This window comes from Chiloscyllium plagiosum, unplaced genomic scaffold, assembly GCF_037043375.1.
Source record: "Chiloscyllium plagiosum isolate Xiang-an unplaced genomic scaffold, Cpla_swu_hap1 HiC_scaffold_2, whole genome shotgun sequence".
Classification (NCBI taxonomy): Eukaryota; Metazoa; Chordata; class Chondrichthyes; order Orectolobiformes; family Hemiscylliidae; genus Chiloscyllium; species Chiloscyllium plagiosum.
In genome coordinates this window covers 19245920-19264667 of record NW_028270140.1, presented here as the reverse complement: position 1 = coordinate 19264667, position 18748 = coordinate 19245920, and the positions used below count along the sequence as shown (strand labels likewise).

General features: G+C 47.8%; 1 protein-coding gene across 6 annotated transcripts in view; it reads left to right on the top strand.

The window, feature by feature from the left end:
* Window positions 1-18748, top strand: part of ttc39b (tetratricopeptide repeat domain 39B) — a 130026-nt gene that overhangs the window by 54101 nt on the left and 57177 nt on the right. Inside the window, exon 1 of one of the 6 annotated variants that reach the window (XM_087995052.1) lies at window positions 15046-15143. The exons of the other annotated variants lie outside the window; for them this stretch is intronic. Within the exon in view, the coding sequence (XP_087851178.1) occupies window positions 15142-15143 (2 nt within the window). The 5' untranslated portion in view covers window positions 15046-15141. Of the gene's footprint in view, window positions 1-15045; window positions 15144-18748 lie in introns of those variants that run through there. 6 annotated transcript variants of the gene reach the window in all.

Genomic DNA, 18748 nt, shown 5'->3' with positions numbered 1-18748 from the left:
CTCTTCTCCCCCCGCACTCTTTTCCCCCCGCACTCTTCTTCCCCTGCACTCTTCTCCCTTCGCAATCTTACCCCCGCACACTTCTTCCCCCCCCACACTCTTCTCCCCCCGCACTCTTCTCCCCCCGCACTCTTCTCCCCCCGCACTCTTCTCTCCCCGCACTCTTCTCCCCCCGCACTCTTCTCTCCCCGCACTCTTCTCTCCCCGCACTCTTCACTCCCTGCACTCATCTACCCCCGCACCCTTTTCCCCCACACAGTCTTCTCTCTCCGCATTCTTCTCCCCCGCACTCTTCTCCCCTCGCACTCTTCCCCCCGCACACTTCTCTCCCCGCACTGTTCTCTCCCCGCACTGTTCTCTCCCCGCACTCATCTCCCCCCACACTCTTCTCTCTCCGCATTCTTCCCCCCCACACTCTTCTCCCCCCGCACTCTTCTCCCCCCGCACTCTTCTCCCACGCACTCTTCTCTCCCCGCACTCTTCTCTCCCCGCACTCTTCTCTCCCCGCACTCTTCTCTCCCCGCACTCTTCTCCCCCCGCACTCTTCTCCCCCCGCACTTTTCTCCCCCCGCACTCTTCTCCCCCCGCACTCTTCTCTCCCCGCACTCTTCTCTCCCCGCACTCTTCTCTCCCCGCACTCTTCACTCCCTGCACTCATCTCCCCCCGCACCCTTTTCCCCCACACAGTCTTCTCTCTCCGCATTCTTCTCCCCCCGCACTCTTCCACCGCCACACTCTTGTCCCCTCCACACTCTTCTCCCCCCCACATACCTCTCCCCCCGCACTCTTCTCCCCCCCACACTCTTCTCCCCTCCCGCGCTCTTCTCCCCGCCCGCACTCTTCCCCCCTCGCACTCTTCCCCCCCCGCACTCCCCCCCCGCACTCTCCCCCCCACGCACTCTCCCCCCCGCACTCTTTCCCCCTCGCACTCTTTCCCCCCCCGCACTCTTCTCCCCCTGCACTCTTCTCCCCCTGCACTCTTCTCCCCTGCACTCTTCTCCCCTGCACTCTTCTCTCCCCGCACTCTTCTCTCCCACGCACTCTTCTCCCACGCACTCTTCTCCCACGCACTCTTCTCTCCCCACACTCATCTCCCCCCGCACTCTTTTCCCCCACACACTCTTCTCCACCCCCACACTCTTCTCCCCTCCACACTCTTCTCCCCCCCGCACTCTTTTCCCCCACACAGTCTTCTCTCTCCGCATTCTTCCCCCCCACATTCTTCTCCCCCCGCACTCTTCTCTCCTCGCACTCTCCCCCCGCACACTTCTTCCCCCCCACACTCTTCTCTCCCCGCAGTCTTCTCCCCTCGCACTTTCCCCCCCGCACTCTTCTCCCCCCGCACTCTTCTCTCCCCGCATTCTTCCCCCCCACACTCTTCTCCCCCCGCACTCTTCTCCAACGCACTCTTCTCCAATGCACTCTTCTCTCCCCGCACTCATCTCCCCCCGCACTCTTTTCCCCCACACACTCTTCTCCACCCCCACACTCTTCTCCCCTCCACACTCTTCTCCCCCCCCCGCACTCTTTTCCCCCACACAGTCTTCTCTCTCCGCATTCTTCCCCCCCACATTCTTCTCCCCCCGCGCTCTTCTCCCCTCGCACTCTCCCCCCGCACACTTCTTCCCCCCCCACACTCTTCTCTCCCCGCAGTCTTCTCCCCTCGCACTTTCCCCCCCACACTCTTCTCCCCCCGCACTCTTCTCCCCCCGCACTCTTCTCCCCCCGCACTCTTCTCCCCCCGCACTCTTTTCCCCCACACAGTCTTCTCTCTCCGCATTCTTCCCCCCCACATTCTTCTCCCCCCGCACTCTTCTCCACCCCCACACTCTTCTCCCCTCCGCACTCTTCTCCCCCCGCACTCTTTTCCCCCACACAGTCTTCTCTCTCCGCATTCTTCCCCCCCACATTCTTCTCCCCGCCCGCACTCTTCCCCCCTCGCACTCTTCCCCCCCCGCACTCCCCCCCCGCACTCTCCCCCCCACGCACTCTCCCCCCCGCACTCTTTCCCCCTCGCACTCTTTCCCCCCCCACACTCTTCTCTCCCCGCATTCTTCCCCCCACACTCTTCTCCCCCGCACTCTTTTCCCCCTGCACTCTTTTCCCCCTGCACTCTTCTCCCCCTGCACTCTTCTCCCCCTGCACTCTTCTCCCCCTGCACTCTTCTCTCCCTGCACTCTTCTCCCCCCGCACTCATCTCCCCCCACACTCTTCTCTCTCCGCATTCTTCCCCCCCACACTCTTCTCCCCCCGCACTCTTCTCCCACGCACTCTTCTCTCTCCGCATACTTCTCCCCCCGCACTCTTCTCCCCCCGCACTCTTCTCTCGTTGCACTCTTTCCCCCCCCGCACTCTTCCACCGCCACACTCTTGTCCCCTCCACACTCTTCTCCCCCCCACATACCTCTCCCCCCGCACTCATCTCCCCCCGCACTCTTCTCACCTCCCGCGCTCTTCTCCCCGCCCGCACTCTCCCCCCCCGCACTCTTCCCCCCCCGCACTCCCCCCCCGCACTCTCCCCCCCACGCCCTCTCCCCCCCGCACTCTTTCCCCCTCGCACTCTTCCCCCCCCACACTCTTCTCTCCCCGCATTCTTCCCCCCACACTCTTCTCCCCCGCACTCTTTTCCCCCTGCACTCTTTTCCCCCTGCACTCTTGTCCCCCTGCACTCTTTTCCCCCTGCACTCTTTTCCCCCTGCACTCTTCTCCCCCTGCACTCTTCTCCCCCTGCACTCTTCTCTCCTGCACTCTTCTCTCCCCGCACTCTTCTCTCCCCGCACTCTTCTCCCCCCGCACTCATCTCCCCCCACACTCTTCTCCCACGCACTCTTCTCCCACGCACTCTTCTCCCACGCACTCTTCTCTCCCCACACTCATCTCCCCCCGCACTCTTTTCCCCCACACACTCTTCTCCACCCCCACACTCTTCTTCCCTCCACACTCTTCTCCCCCCCGCACTCTTTTCCCCCACACAGTCTTCTCTCTCCGCATTCTTCCCCCCCACATTCTTCTCCCCCCGCACTCTTCTCTCCTCGCACTCTCCCCCCGCACACTTCTTCCCCCCCCACACTCTTCTCTCCCCGCAGTCTTCTCCCCTCGCACTTTCCCCCCCGCACTCTTCTCCCCCCGCACTCTTCTCTCCCCGCATTCTTCCCCCCCACACTCTTCTCCCCCCGCACTCTTCTCCAACGCACTCTTCTCCAATGCACTCTTCTCTCCCCGCACTCATCTCCCCCCGCACTCTTTTCCCCCCCACACTCTTCTCCACCCCCACACTCTTCTCCCCTCCACACTCTTCTCCCCCCCCGCACTCTTTTCCCCCACACAGTCTTCTCTCTCCGCATTCTTCCCCCCCACATTCTTCTCCCCCCGCGCTCTTCTCCCCTCGCACTCTCCCCCCGCACACTTCTTCCCCCCCCACACTCTTCTCTCCCCGCAGTCTTCTCCCCTCGCACTTTCCCCCCCACACTCTTCTCCCCCCGCACTCTTCTCCCCCCGCACTCTTCTCCCCCCGCACTCTTCTCCCCCCGCACTCTTTTCCCCCACACAGTCTTCTCTCTCCGCATTCTTCCCCCCCACATTCTTCTCCCCCCGCACTCTTCTCCACCCCCACACTCTTCTCCCCTCCGCACTCTTCTCCCCCCGCACTCTTTTCCCCCACACAGTCTTCTCTCTCCGCATTCTTCCCCCCCACATTCTTCTCCCCCCGCACTCTTCTCCCCTCGCACTCTCCCCCCGCACACTTCTTCCCCCCCCACACTCTTTTCTCTCCCCGCAGTCTTCTCCCCTCGCACTTTCCCCCCTGTACTTTTCTCCCTCTGCACTCTTCTCCCCCCGCACTCTTCTCCCCCCGCACTCTTCTCCCCCCGCACTCTTTTCCCCCACACAGTCTTCTTCCCCCCGCACTCTTCTCCCCCGCACTCTTCTCCCCCCCACACTCTTCTCCCCCCGCACACACTTCTTCCCCTGCACTCTTTCCCCCCTGCACTCTTTCCCCCCCGCACTCTTCCCCCTCCCGCACTCTTCCCCCCCCCGCACTCTTTCCCCCCCCGCACTCTTTCCCCCCCGCACTCTTTCCCCTCCGCACTCTTCCCCCTCCGCACTCTTCCCCCCCCGCACTCTTTCCCCCCCGCACTCTTTCCCCTCCGCACTCTTCCCCCTCCGCACTCTTCCCCCTCCGCACTCTTCCCCCTCCGCACTCTTCCCCCTCCGCACTCTTTCCCCCCCGCACTCTTCTCCCCTCGCACTCTTCCCCCCCCACACTCTTCTCTCCCCGCAGTCTTCTCCCCCCCACACTCCTCTCTCTCCACATTCTTCCCCCCACACTCTTTTCCCCCTGCACTCTTCTCCCCCCGCACTCTTCTCCCCCTGCACTCTTCTCCCCCCGCACGCTTTTCCCCTCCCCCACTCTTCTCCCCCCGCACTCTTCTCCCCCTGCACTCTTCTCCCCCCGCACGCTTTTCCCCTCCCTCACTCTTCTCCCCCTGCACTTTTCTCCCCCTGCACTTTTCTTCCCCCGCACCCTTCTCCCCCCCGCACCCTTCTCCCCCCCGCACCCTTCTCCCCCCCGCACCCTTCTCCCCCCCACACCCTTCTCCCCCCCACACCCTTCTCCCCCCCGCACTCTTCTCCCCCTGCACTCTTCTCCCCCTGCACTCTTCTCCCCCTGCACTCTTCTCCCCCTGCACTCTTCCCCCCCGCACTCTTCCCCCTCCGCACTCTTTCCCCCCACACTCTTCTCCCCCTGCACGCTTTTCCCCTCCCTTACTCTTCTCCCCCCGCACTCTTCTCCCCCTGCACTCTTCTCCCCCCGCACGCTTTTCCCCTCCCTCACTCTTCTCCCCCTGCACTTTTCTCCCCCTGCACTTTTCTCCCCCCACACTCTTCTCCCCCCGCACCCTTCTCCCCCCCCGCACTCTTCTCCCCCTGCACTCTTCTCCCCCCGCACTCTTCTCCCCCCGCACTCTTCTCCCCCTGCACTCTTCTCCCCCTGCACGCTTCTCCTCCTGCACTCTGTTCCCCCCCGCACCCTGTTCCCCCCCGCACTCTGTTCCCCCCCGCACTCTTCTCCCCCTGCACCCTTCTGCCCCCGCACTCTTTCCCCCCCACACTCTTCTCCCGCCAGCACTCTTCTCCCATGCTACTCCTGCACCACAATGCCCCTCCCAACACTCTACCCCCACATTCCCCCACACACACCCCCATATACCCCCACGCAACCCCCACAACACTCCATATCCCCCCATCCCCATACAGAACCCACACACAACCCCACAACCTCTCTCCCAGCACATGCCCACGCACACACACACACCACACAATCTCTCCCACAATACCCCCCCCCCTCCACCCCGTCTCCATCTCTATCCTATTTTGAAAAAAAACTCATATTTGCAGATTGCTTTAAATGATCTACATCCAAAGGAATTTTCGACATGATCTATTGTCACTGGAATTATTTCCTGGGTCATTTTTGGATGTTTGAAATATCTTTGCCTATAGACAGTGGTGTAAATTCTGAATTCTTCCTTGAGAACACTCCACTTGAGTTTATCGGGGTATCTGGTGAGATGTGAGCAAGTAAGACAATACTGTTTTTAATCTGTTGAGTAGCTAGTGAATGACTGACAGCATACACTGTGCAGCGTATGTGGTATTTAAATGCAATGGCTGTTTATTCAGAATTATTTGTATTGGTTATGTCAGCATTTTGATTTGGTTCCATCTTATGAGAGGTTTATATTTGTTTGTGACTAACAGATGGTTACTGGATTACAGATTAAGACTAGTCCATTATCCTTCAGCAAGCTATTGGAGATGCTGGTGCATTATTTATTTACTGATATTTCTTCGTGTTTTTGACCATCAGTGTGCTCTCTGCAGAATGCATTATGATAAAAAAAAGGTTATTGCAATGTGTACTGAAATGACCTCTCTAATAATAAGATCTATGATTTTCATGGTTGACGGATGCTTTCAATTATAAATTGTAGCGCTGAAAATAGTCATCACTAAATATTAAAGGGAGAGGCTGAATAGGTTGGGTCTTTTTTTCCCGGACCATCAGTGGCTGAAGAGAGAGATTTATAAAACCACGAGAGGCAACGATAGCATGAGTAGTCAAGATTTCTTTTACCCAGGGAGTCTAAAACTAGAGAGCATAGGTTTAAGGTCAGAGGGGAAAGATATAAAGAGGATCTGAGGGTAACTTTTTAATGCAGAGAATGGTGTGCGTATGTAATGAGCTGCCAGAGGAAGTGGTGGCGGCTGGTACAATTACAACTGGTACAATTTAAAAGGCAGCTGGAGGGGAATATGAATAGTAAGGGTTTAGAGGGATATGGACCAAATGCTGGCAAATGGGATTAGGTCACACTGGGATGTCTGTTCGGCACGGGTTGAGTTGGACCAAAGGGGCTGTGTCTGTACTATGACTGTATACTTTATTGCTGGAACAGCACAGCAGGTCAGACAGCATCTAGGGAAAAGGAGATTCGACGTTTCGGGCACATGCCCTTCCTGAGGAAGGGCATGTGCCCGAAACGTCGAATCTCCTTTTCCCTAGATGCTGTCTGACCTGCTGTGCTGTTCCAGCAATAAAGTTTCAGCTTTGATCTCCAGCGTCTGCAGACCTCACTTTCTCCACTATGACTGTATAATAGCACATTTTATCTGGCATCTTTTATTGAGTATGACGTAGGCTGAAAACATTTTGTCAGATGTGTTCAGCATTTTTAGTGGTGATAGACATTTGTAGGGGGTTGGGTGTAGGTAACTAAAGACAGGACACATCCATCAAAGTTTTACCTGCACATCCACCAATATCATTTATTGTATCCGTTGCTCCCGATGCGGTCTCCTCTACATTGGGGAGACTGGACGCCTCCTAGCAGAGCGCTTTAGGGAACATCTCTGGAACACCTGCACCAATCAACCACACCGCCCTGTGGCCCAACATTTCAACTCCCCCTCCCACTCTGCCGAGGACATGGAGGTCCTGGGCCTCCTTCACCGCCACTCCCTTACCACCAGACGCCTGGAGGAAGAACGCCTCATCTTCCGCCTCGGAACACTTTAACCCCAGGGGCATCAATGTGGACTTCAACAATTTCCTCATTTCCCCTTCCCCCACCTCACCCCAGTTCCAAACTTCCAGCTCAGCACTGTCCCCATGACTTGTCCTGACTTGTCCTACCTGCCTATCTTCTTTTCCACCTATCCACTCCACCCTCCCCCTGCCCCCGACCTATCACCTTCATCCCCTCCCCCACTCACCTATTGTACTCTATGCTACTTTCTCCCCACCCCACCCTCCTCTAGCTTATCTCTCCACGCTTCAGGCTCTCTGCTTGTATTCCTGATGAAGGGCTTTTGCCCGAAACGTCGATTTTACTGCTCCTTGGATGCTGCCTGAACTGCTGTGCTCTTCCAGCACCACTAATCCAGAATCATAAGAAAGCCACAAGAGTCACCAGGACGGGGCAGGAAGGGGCCATATGCGTTGAGCATGGTATGAGGACAAGGCAGATGGCGGTTTCATGAGGATAGGACTAGAGAGGGGCTCATGAGTGCAGGGCCGGGAGACGGAATCTCAAGGACAGGGCTTTGATGGGGTCTCATGAAGACAAGGCTGGCCAGTTGCGGGAAGAGGGCTGGAAAGGATGGGGGGATGTATGAACATGGCTGGAAAGGAATGGGGCCACAGGGTTGTCGAAGTGTGCAAAGACATGATTAAAAGACTGACAGTTGTTGCAAATATAAGGGGATTGGCTTCATTTGATGGGAGCAAGCATTTTGATGTTGAAATGCTACATCATGGAATCCATTGGAATAATGGAATAAATAGACAAGTGAAAGGTAAATTTGAGAGAGGTTGGAGATCGGTTCTCACTGTTTACGGGGTATAGAGCTCAGGGATATGAGGAAGACACAGGAAAGGTTGAGTCATTCGAAAACAGATGTGACCGTATTCGTTTAGGGGATGGTGGAGCAAAAACAAGCCATGCTATAGAAGTAGTGGATAAGGGGTTTGAATATAACCTCAGTGGTTGGTTACATTGCACTGAAACGAGTTTGAACAACTATCTGAGACTGAGCTGATGAGCATCCTGAACAATAAGGAGAGAGCTTTGAGTTGAAAAAAGAAAGCCAAAACTTTGGATCATCCATAGCTTACGGTCTAATTGGAGCTCTGAGCGTGTGGGATGACAGCAGAGTACTGATGCCGGATATCATTGGTGTTCTTATAAAACATTATTGTCAATTATTATGTGAGCTCTGGTGTTTTTGTTTATCCAAACTGGAATGAAACAAGTTAACACAAAACATGCAAAATTAATTATTCCCTCTTTTAATGTAAGATAATCAATCACTCACTAGTCAGCACAGCAGAAGAAACCTGTTTCAAGTGAATGTAATTGTCTTTTGAGGGAGTGTAAAAGGTGAGCCATGAGATTTTATCGCCCTTTTACTCTCTTTTGTCCTCTTTCTCTCTCTCTAGCCCGTTCCCCCTTCATCTCTGTCTTCTTGCCCCTCTCACTTCTCTATTTTTGCATTATTCACAGGATATGAACATTGCTGGCTAGCCAGTCTTGACTGCCCATCCCCAATTTCTCAGAAGGCAGTTAAAAGTCAAACACATTTTCTCTCTCTTTCTCTCTCTTGTCTCCTCTCTCTCTCTCTCTCTATATATATATATATATATTAGTTATTTCAGTCTTTGATGTCAATTTCCATGAGTAATGCTTCCACCTGTCATCTGAAAGTTTGATTTTCCCCCCTCCAGAGACAACTGAAACATAGATTTTGTGCTTGTGCCTTAATGCAGCAATGAGGAGGTGGTGCTGGAGTAGTGGTAATGTAATTGACCCAGCAATCCAGTGGCTGCAGGCTAATGATCTGGGAATATGGATTCATACCCCACCACAGCACTTCATTAATAAATATGAAATGTGCAGCTAATATCAGTAGCGGTGACCATGACAACAATCCTTGATTGTTGTAAGAACCTTAATGTCCTTGAGGGAAAAAAAATCTCCCATCTTTATTTATTCTGGTGTACACATGACTCCAATGTTATTGACTCTTAACTGCCTCTGAAAACGGCTGAGCTGCTACTCAGTTCAAGGACAATAGGGACGCCTACAAATGGCATCTCATGAAAGAATAATGGAAAACTTACACACAATTTCTCAAACATCCTCCACCCTATACAAGCAAAAGAGAAAGAAATGGTTTCTAATCCTTGAGTTAATACAATACAATAAAATACAATACAATAAATATGAACAAACAAAAAAAAAGGCACAATAGCTTCTGGTTGCTATGCTAATAAAAAGATTTGAGTTACCTCTTCCAAGCCATGGTATTGGATTATAGCTGGTAAAATCTTGCAGATGTGGTGTTCCAATGTATGTACTATCCTTGTCATTTTAGTTGGAAGTCATCATGGATTTGGAAGGTGCTTCTTAAGGATCTTTGGGGAATCTCTGCAGTGCATCTTGTAGGTAGTAGCAGCAGTGGTGGTGGGAATGCATGTTTGTGGATGTGATGCCAATTGAAAGCGCTGCTTTATCATGGATGGTATATGGAACAAAGCTTGGGGGTGGGGGAGAGCGAGTTGGGGTGGAACCAAACAGTAGTGAAGAAGTGGTGACTCAGCTGTTCTCTGGAGGGAGTTGGCAGTTTTTTGAGGATATAAAGGCCTGAACTGGTTAATGCTAAGGTGTGCACTAAGCATCATCCTATATGATGATGTCATTGGGCAAGGGAACAGCATTAGACTGTGAATAGGACTGAGTAAGTAACTTAGAGGTTCCTGCAAAGTCTTAGTAACAATATCTTTCGCACAATGTACCTTGCTTTCAAGTGAGAAATTACAGCTTAGTTAAGATAAGCTGTCTTGTTAAACTACCAAAACCTTTATTCCTCAACCACACGAGACCTTGCAGCTCCCAACCAGAAGGAGGATGCTGGCAGCAAAAACTACCAGATGAATGTTACGCCATGAGAAGCAGAGGTGAAGATTCAGCTTGCAACATGGTGCCAGTGGTCGGTACAGCTTTGTCATAGAACTAGATAGCAAGCAGTGGAGGCCTATGTGACAGGCAGCAGCTGAAACACCTTAACTTTCAGGAACCTGCAGAAAAGAACCTTGTGGCAAGATTCTACAAGACTGAATCTACAGTTGAAGGTGAAAAGTATGTCCGACCTGGCAAAAAGCATGGAAGTGAGCTAGAAACTCCAGGGACCTGGAATGCTCATCACACCTGATAAGTTATAGATAGTGTTAGGTGCCGACAGACTGTAGGAATTGCCCCGAGTTGAGGTTTAGCTGGAGAATGACAGACCATCAAGACTCCATGAGTGAAGTTGAAATCTCTTGTGAGCAACGGAGGACATTTAAACAACAGGCGGTTTGTTTTAGACGGTGATGCAAGTAGGTTCATTGCGTGTTCTTAAGACAGACATAGATATATTCTTGTTAGGCAAGGGAATCTAAAGTTATTGGGTGCAGACTGTAGAATTCGAAACACCAGAAGATCAGCTGGGATCTAACTTAAAGGCAGAGCAGGCTCAAGGGGCTGAATGGCCTAATTCACATGTTCATATCTGCCAAAGTAGGACACAGTCACAGAGTACCAAGAAGTCAAATAGCTTCTACCACCAATAGGTTCATGAGATTGTAGAGATTACAATGGATGAAAAAACAATGGTATTCTTCAGGGAGTAGGTGACCCAAAACTAGCCTTTTGGCTAAGAGATATTTATATCAATGGGCCTCACACTATTTTAAGCGTGAGGGTGAAGAAACACTGTTTCTGGCTTACAGCAGTATAACTACATCATTTAGGAGACGTATGACTAAGCATGAAATACAATCAGATTTATAACTAAGGACTGTCAGATAGTAGAAAACCTATTACTTCGCAATCAAGAATTCTTCTGCTTAAAGCATGACTAGATATTGTGAATGAAATACTTTTGAGTTGATTTATTATTGTCATATATACCTAGGTACAGTGAAAAGTTTCATTTTGCATGTGCTACAAGCAATTCATATCATACAAAGTCCATCAGGGTAATAGAACAGAGCAAAGAATATAATGATGTAGAAATACCAGTGTTGGATTGGGTGGACAAAGTCTGAAGTCACATGACACCAGGTTATAGTCCAACAGCTTTATTTAAAACCACAAGCTCTTGAAGTGAATACAATGTTACGGCTGCAGAGAAAGTGCAGAAAGAGTGAGAGCAACCTTAAGCTTAAAATTTGAGAGATCCATTCAGGAGTCTAATAACAGTGGGGAAGAAGCCATTCCTGAACCTGTTGGTACATGTATTTCAGCTTTTGTATTTTCTGCCAGCAGAAGAGGTTGGAAGAGATTGTAACCAAGGGTTGATGTTGGTTGCCTTTCCAGGGCAGCAAGAAGTAACATTGAGTCAATGGATAGAAGGTTGGCTTGCATGATGGCCTGGGCTGGCTTCAAGTGGTGCAAGAGGTTAAATCAGTTAAGATAAAGAAACAACTGTTAAGGATCAGCCAATCAGGCTAAAAAGGTCAAAGAAAGTTTGGTTAGGGAACAACAAGTGGAAGATTTCATTGGGCTCCCTAGACTCTGGCAGAAGCCTAACAAAGCAGAATCCATTACAATCAGCTATGTTGGTGTAAAGGTGTTGTTTCATACTGAAAGCAGAATTGAGATCTATGACTTGACAGGGGTGGTAGAAATGTTTTCCAGTCCTGTTAACACTGATGACCACTATACTATACTTGAGCTCATCATTGAATTTTTATCACCAGTCACTTAGATTGCATTACAGCTTCATAAACACACAGTGAAGTCGGACTCCAGTTTTGTTTCAAATGTCGAGAAGGCACAAGTTCCTGCTTAATATTTTGTTTCTGTCTTGTCAGTATCAGTAACAGATCATCTAGGAGAAAGTGAGGACTGCAGATGCTGGAGATCAGAGCTGAAAATGTGTTGCTGGAAAAGCGCAGCAGGTCAGGCAGCATCCAAGGAGCAGGAGAATTGACGTTTTGGGCATGAGCCTGAAGAAGGGCTCATGCCCGAAACATCGATTCTCCTGGTCCTTGGATGCTGCCTGACCTTTGCGCTTTTCCAGCAACACATTTTTCAGCTCAGTAACAGATCATGTCATGCAAAAAGCAGTTCTCAAGTAGCATGGTAGAGGAAGTGAATAGGCTCCCTTCACCAATAACATTGAGGATGAATGATCAAATTGAAACAAGGAGCTTCAGTCTATTATAAATCTATGTTACAGATATGCATACAGCACCAAGGAAGCTATCACTGAGATGGAGCATGTCCACAGGTTCAGGACATGGTCAAGAAGAAAGTGTCTGGTTTTGTCAGGATCCTGACAAAAGGATAACTGTCTCTGTCAAGAGGCCATCAGTTTTCTTTGAAGGAAGTTCATGAGATTAAATGTCCTTCAAAGATTGTAAGGAAACAAATGCCTGTTTGAATAGGAAAGAGATCTTCCATGAAGGAAATCCAAGAGATTAAAGGTTTTCCAGTTTGTATGGGCTAACAAACTTCTGTATCAAGAATAGATACAAAATCAGTATCTCCAACACAGAAGCCAGCCAACCTATCAAGTCTGAATAAAACATGTCCTGGCTGTATAGTAAAATGATCAGACCATCTGAAATACTGAAGTCAGAGACTTGGGGAGGGAGATAGGAAAGTGTAAATGTAATTATAGACATAAATGTATAAATAATGATAATGGGTGGAAAAACTTTATATCAGGATGTAAGGGATTGAAAGGGTTAATGGTGAGGCTTGCATTTCGAACATGATAATGTCAATTGGCTCATCGATGGAGAGACAGCTTTGGACTACAAAAGTATAAGACCTGGTGTAGAAATAAGCCTCATAGTTTTAATAACAATATCTGTCATACCAGTATAACTTGTATCTATTTGCAATCACATTATAAATTACAGCCTCTTCTCGTTACACTCCCAAGTGTTCTTCTCTACTGCACTAGACCAAGCTGGCCCTGTGGATCCCTACCAGAAACTAGGATGGTGATAGCAAATTGACAAGCTGAACTCCAGTGATGTTCCATTATACAACACCAGAAAGCAAGTTGATGTTTGGGACCATACAGTGGTGATATAAGCATTTGGAGAGACCGTTCATGTACCAGTGTCCAGAATTCAAAATGATTTCCAATTCCTGTTCAGTGGTGGCAAGGTTTACAGAGATGAGATCGACAACCAGTTTATTTATTGGTGATGATTTGTTGTACATTAGCCCTGACGGCACTGGAGAAGCTACTCTTTTCTGTAGTGATGGAGGGAGCAAAAAAAAAAGTTTGTGTTTGCTTAGTACTCTTCATGAATTCAGGACATCTTACTTTATGGCACATGCTTCGTATCCAAGGTGCTGAACAGCCAATTAAGTATTTATATAGTTTAGTAACTGTAATAGTATGGGGAAAAGAAGTGACATGGGAAAGCAAATCTTAGCAGGACTTATACACTTAATGGTAAGGTCCTAGGGACTGTTGCTGAGCAAAGAGACCTTGGAGTGCAGGCTCATAGCTCCTTGAAAGTGGAGTTGCAGGTAGACAGGATAGTGAAGAAGGCGTTTGGTATGCTTTCCTTTATTGGTCAGAGATTGAGTACAGGAGTTGGGAGGTCATGTTGCGGCTGTACAGGACATTGGTTAGGCCACTGTTGGAATATTGCATGCAATTCTGGTCTCCTTCCTATTGGAAAGATGTTGTGAAACTTGAAAGGGTTCAGAAAAGATTTACCAGGATGTTGCCTGGGTTGGAGGATCTGAGCTGTATTGAGAGGCTGAACAGGCCGGGGCTGTTTTCCCCGGAACGTCGGAGGCTGAGGGGTGACCTTATAGAGATTTACAAAATTATGAGGGGCATGGATAGGATAAATAGACAAAGTCTTTTCCCTGGGGTTGGGGAGTCCAGAACTAGAGGGCATAGGATTAGGGTGAGAGGGAAAAGATATAAAAGTGACCTAAGGGGCAACTTTTTCACGCAGAGGGTGTTACGTGTATGGAATGAGCTGCCAGAGGATGTGGTGGAGGCTGGTACAATTGCAACATTTAAGATGCATTTGGATGGGTATATGAATAGGAAGGGTTTGGAGGGATATGGGCCAGGTGCTGGCAGGTGGGACTAGATTGGGTTGGGATATCTGGTCGTTATGGACGGGTTGGACCGAAGGGTCTGTTTCAATGCTGTACATCTCTATGACTCTATGACTCTATTTGAAACCAAGTAAACAGGGAGATAGCCTCTGCTTAAACATATCACCTGAAAGGTGGAATTTCCAATAAAGCAATATTCCTGCAAATACAGTAGAGCCTCATTTTGTATTTTAATTTTGCCAAAGGTAAGCTTCTCTTTTAAACAAAATACAAATAGCAAAGAAATGATGTAGACTAATGGAGTTCAGTAGAAATTGCTGGATTAATTACAAACCAGACAGAGAAAGCAGTGACAAAACTTTATTTAGTCATTGAAAATTTAATAACAGAAATGGTCAAAAAATAGCAAAGATAATGAAAGTACAATTGATTCAATTTAAGTGGTGGTGATTTGGGGTTGCTGTTTAAAATTTGCTGTGATTGTAAATATGAGATGGCTTTTGAAAATCTGAAAGTTAGTTTATTCAGTGGGTTTCAAAGCTGAGTAGTTTGTGCATTAAAGCAGTCTTAAACTGGAAAATATTTTGAAACCAAGTGGCTTTGTACGAGTTATAAAGCCGTTCCTTAAACACAGCTCTTCCAGCTGAATGTCTGGAAGACTGAAAGAGCATTCTTCTTAAAAAAAAAATGCCTTCGACTGTTTTCTATTGATGGCAGATGCTGTCTTTTGTGATACACTATCTCTTCTGCTGCCTCTGAGCAAAGGCTTTTGTGACAGTAAAGATAACTGCGCAGATTTGCTGAAAGTAGGTTTTGGATATGACTGCATGCCGTTTACCCAATAACGTCTGTGCAGCTGTACAGTGAGACAGCCCTGCCCAATCCTCATAAACTGCAGTGCCTGTAAAACCCTTGCCTGCTGTTTATGCCGGAACATCCGTGAACTACAGGACAGTTTAATAGTCCCTCATGAAGGAAAAATTACAGATAAGCAATGTAAGTAATGTGCAGCGTGTGTTGCTCTTTCTCTTAAAAGAAAAAGCAAGCTTGCTTGTGATGTATGTTGCATTTCTTGCTTATAGCGTGTGGTTTGTAATTTTTCTTGCAGTTTCTTTTGATCCCCAGTGTATGACACAAGCTGTACTGCGCATTTTTATTGGTAGTGGGAGGAGCTTCAGGTCCAAGTGACTATGAGGAGCTCAGATAATAATTCTATTTAAATTGTATATTGTTTAATTGTAACTGAATGTATATGGTATAGAACAGATGCTGCTACAATGATTGTCGCAGTGCCAATGAATCGATTTTTAAGCATGGCTACCTTGTTAATGCATTGGTGGACTCAGCAATGAATTAATTGTTGTAGTTATTGTGTGTAAGCTTTAACGAAACAGACTGTACAAAATAATATGTGACTAGAATGATCACTTAACATGCTTAATAGTAATTGTGGGTTTGTGTCTGTGATTAAGTTGGACAAGACTTATTGATTTGACTTGGAGCAGCTTGTAGTGCATAACATATTCCTCCGGAAAGCAGCAGTTTGGTTTATGCTTTCATATATTAAACAATATGTATTTGCCATGTTTAATTACTTTGTTCATTCTAAATAACTTATCCAAGGCCAGAATTTTCAGGATTCCTTTGAGGAACAGAAGTGGGCTAGGGTTGAAAATATCAGTCCGGCTGGCATGCCAGTTTTCTGGTTGCTGATCGGGGGTCAGAGGGTGTGCAGGATTTAGGCCCAGCCCATAATCTATTGCTAAGGCAAATTAAGAAGGTTAAAGTGCGCATTGAGAGCTTGTTATGATTTTCATGGGAACAAAGCCACAATTACTATAGAGGCAGATACACTATTAATGAGCTCCATGGTCATGGTCACCTCAAAAACAAAAGGGTGAATGGCACATAAGGGGATATATGCCCAAAGATTTTGGTGCCGTTGACTCAGGTGGCAAGGGGAGTCAGCAGGAATTTTATAGATACTGCAGAGTGTTTTCTGGCATCGTGGGAGCATGAGGAAGAGTCAAGACCTACAAGCACGCATGGAGGATCAACATGAACACAAAGTCTCTTGCAGTGGGGATATGGCTGTCAGGTTTAGGGCCCAGTGGTGATGAGGAACCATGGCATCTGAGATTCATTCCCAAGTGAGTGAATGACATTTGGAAGCACAGCTTTTATATCTGCATGACTTTCCAGCATTACTCACCTGCCCAATTATTTGCTTAAACACAGAACAATCTCTGACTACGAACAAGAGGATGTTTGTTTACAAAATCAGATCCAACATCTAATTAACGTGCTCATGTGTATGCAAATTGTTTTTAGTTCTGGCAAAAGGATGAGGGTACACTGAAAATGTTTCTGTAATGGCTCTTAGCCAAGGTGGCGAAAGACAGAACAAAATTCACTGAGAATTCAGACCTATTGTTCCATAGTCATTGAGAGTTTTTTTGAGGTACATCAGAATACTGAGGATATCTGACTATTTCCAAATCAGACCACCCCTGGTTCAGCTGATGGAAGTTAATATGGCTCGATACTACAATGTCTGATTAGACAAGAGATTTTGGAGAGCCTCCTTTCTCTCTCTGCTTAAGAAAATTTGACACTGGAGATTAAAGTGATGATGTAGTTGAATTATAAAGCTACTGCCTTTGATAAAAAGCGAGAGCTTCTATGTTACAGGATGTAGATTACATTCCCCATTACATCATGGACTAAGGCAGTTTACAATATTATCTCTTTTTGAACTATGAAGAAAACTATTAAAACATCGCCGAGTGAAAAACAAGATTGTGCAAGACTTTCTTATTTTGAATGACAGTATGTTACTTGATGTCACTGTTTCCTGTTCCCGTCTTATTCTCGCCCCCTTTTGCCTTTCTCCCTTTAGCCTCATCCTTTCCCTCCCTCCCATCCAGTTATCCCCACTTATCCTTGCCCCCTTTGTCCAACGTGCATCCCACCTCAACCTTCCCACCCCATTCTTCCTGTCCACATCCACCCCCACCCAGTGCTTCCCCTTTCTTATCCCTTCCCCAGTTTCTTATTCCTTTCCTCCGGGTGCTCCGGTTTCCTCCCACCATCCAAAGATGTGCAGGGTCAGGTGAATTGGCCATACTAAATTGCCCGTAGTGTTAGGTAAGGGGTAAATGTAGGGGTATGGGTGGGTTTCGCTTCGGCGGGTCGGTGTGGACTTGTTGGGCCGAAGGGCCTGTTTCCACACTGTAATCTAATCTAATCTAATCTACCCCTCCCATGTTCCTTCTACTCCCCCAACCCTCCACTTATCCATACACCCCTATCATATCACCATCCAAAGGCAAGACATCTCTAACTTGAACTTTGTTTAATTAATATCTACAACCCACTGGATAGTGATTTCCAAAGGTTCACTACTCTGTATGTGAGCAGTTGGTTTCTTACTTAGCTCCTAAATGGCCTATTCCTTTTTTTTGAGAGTGTGACAACAAGTTTGAGATTCTCTGATCAGAACAAACATCTTTTCATGCTTAACCTTGTCTTGCCCATGGACAAAGTGGAACGAGAAGGTACAGTATATTTGGATTTCTCAAAGTCGTTTGATAAAATGTCATATTCAAGGTTATTACGCAAGGTACGAGCTCATGGAGTTAGGGTGGTATATTAGCCTGGATAGAGGATAGCTAAGTTAGCAGGAAACAGAATCAAGTTGACAAGCTGTAACTAGTGGCATGTCTCCAGGATCAATGCTGGGGCCTCACCTATTTATGATCTATATTAATGATGTGAATGAGAAAAATAACTATTAAAGCCAGATTTGCTGATGATACAAAGATATGTAACAAACATGTTATGAGGAAGGTACAAAGAGTCTATAAGGGGATAAGTGAATGGGCAAAGATTTGGCAGATGGTGCTTACTGTGCGAAAATGTGGGGTTGAGTTCAAGAAGAATGAAAGAGCAGAACATTTTTTTTAAATGGAGAGAGGCTGCAGAATGCTGAGTGTCCTTGTGCTTTTAATGCAAAAGTTTAGTAGACAGCTATAGCAAGTATTTTGGAAGTCAAATTGAATATTTGCGTTCAATGTAAAGAGACTGGAATACAAGCATAGAGAATTCTTGTGACAATTTTTCAGTGCATTGGTGATGCCACACTTAGAATACTCCAGTCAGACTTGTTCACTTTACTTAAAGAAGGATTTACATGCATTGGAAACAGTTCAGAGAAGTTTCATTAGGCTGATTCCTGGTATGAAGGATTTCTCTTGACGGCAAGAGTTGTGCAGCTTAAGCTACTACTCATTGGAGTTCAGATGAATGAAAGGTAAACTGATTGAAATGTTAAGGTTGTGATTGGACTTGCCAGCATAGGTGTTGAGAGAGTGTTTCCCCTCATGGATACATCCAGAACTTGGGGCACAGTTAAAATAATGAGTCTCATCTTTGAGTCTGAGCTATTGGAGAATTTCTTCTCTCAGAGGGACGTCAGTCAATAGAATTTTCTTTTGCAGGAAGCTGTGGAGTTTGGGTCATTTGCATATATTCAAGATTGAGTTAGACAGATTTTTCATTAATAAGGGAATTTAGGGTTGTGATGTTTAATCGGGAGGTGG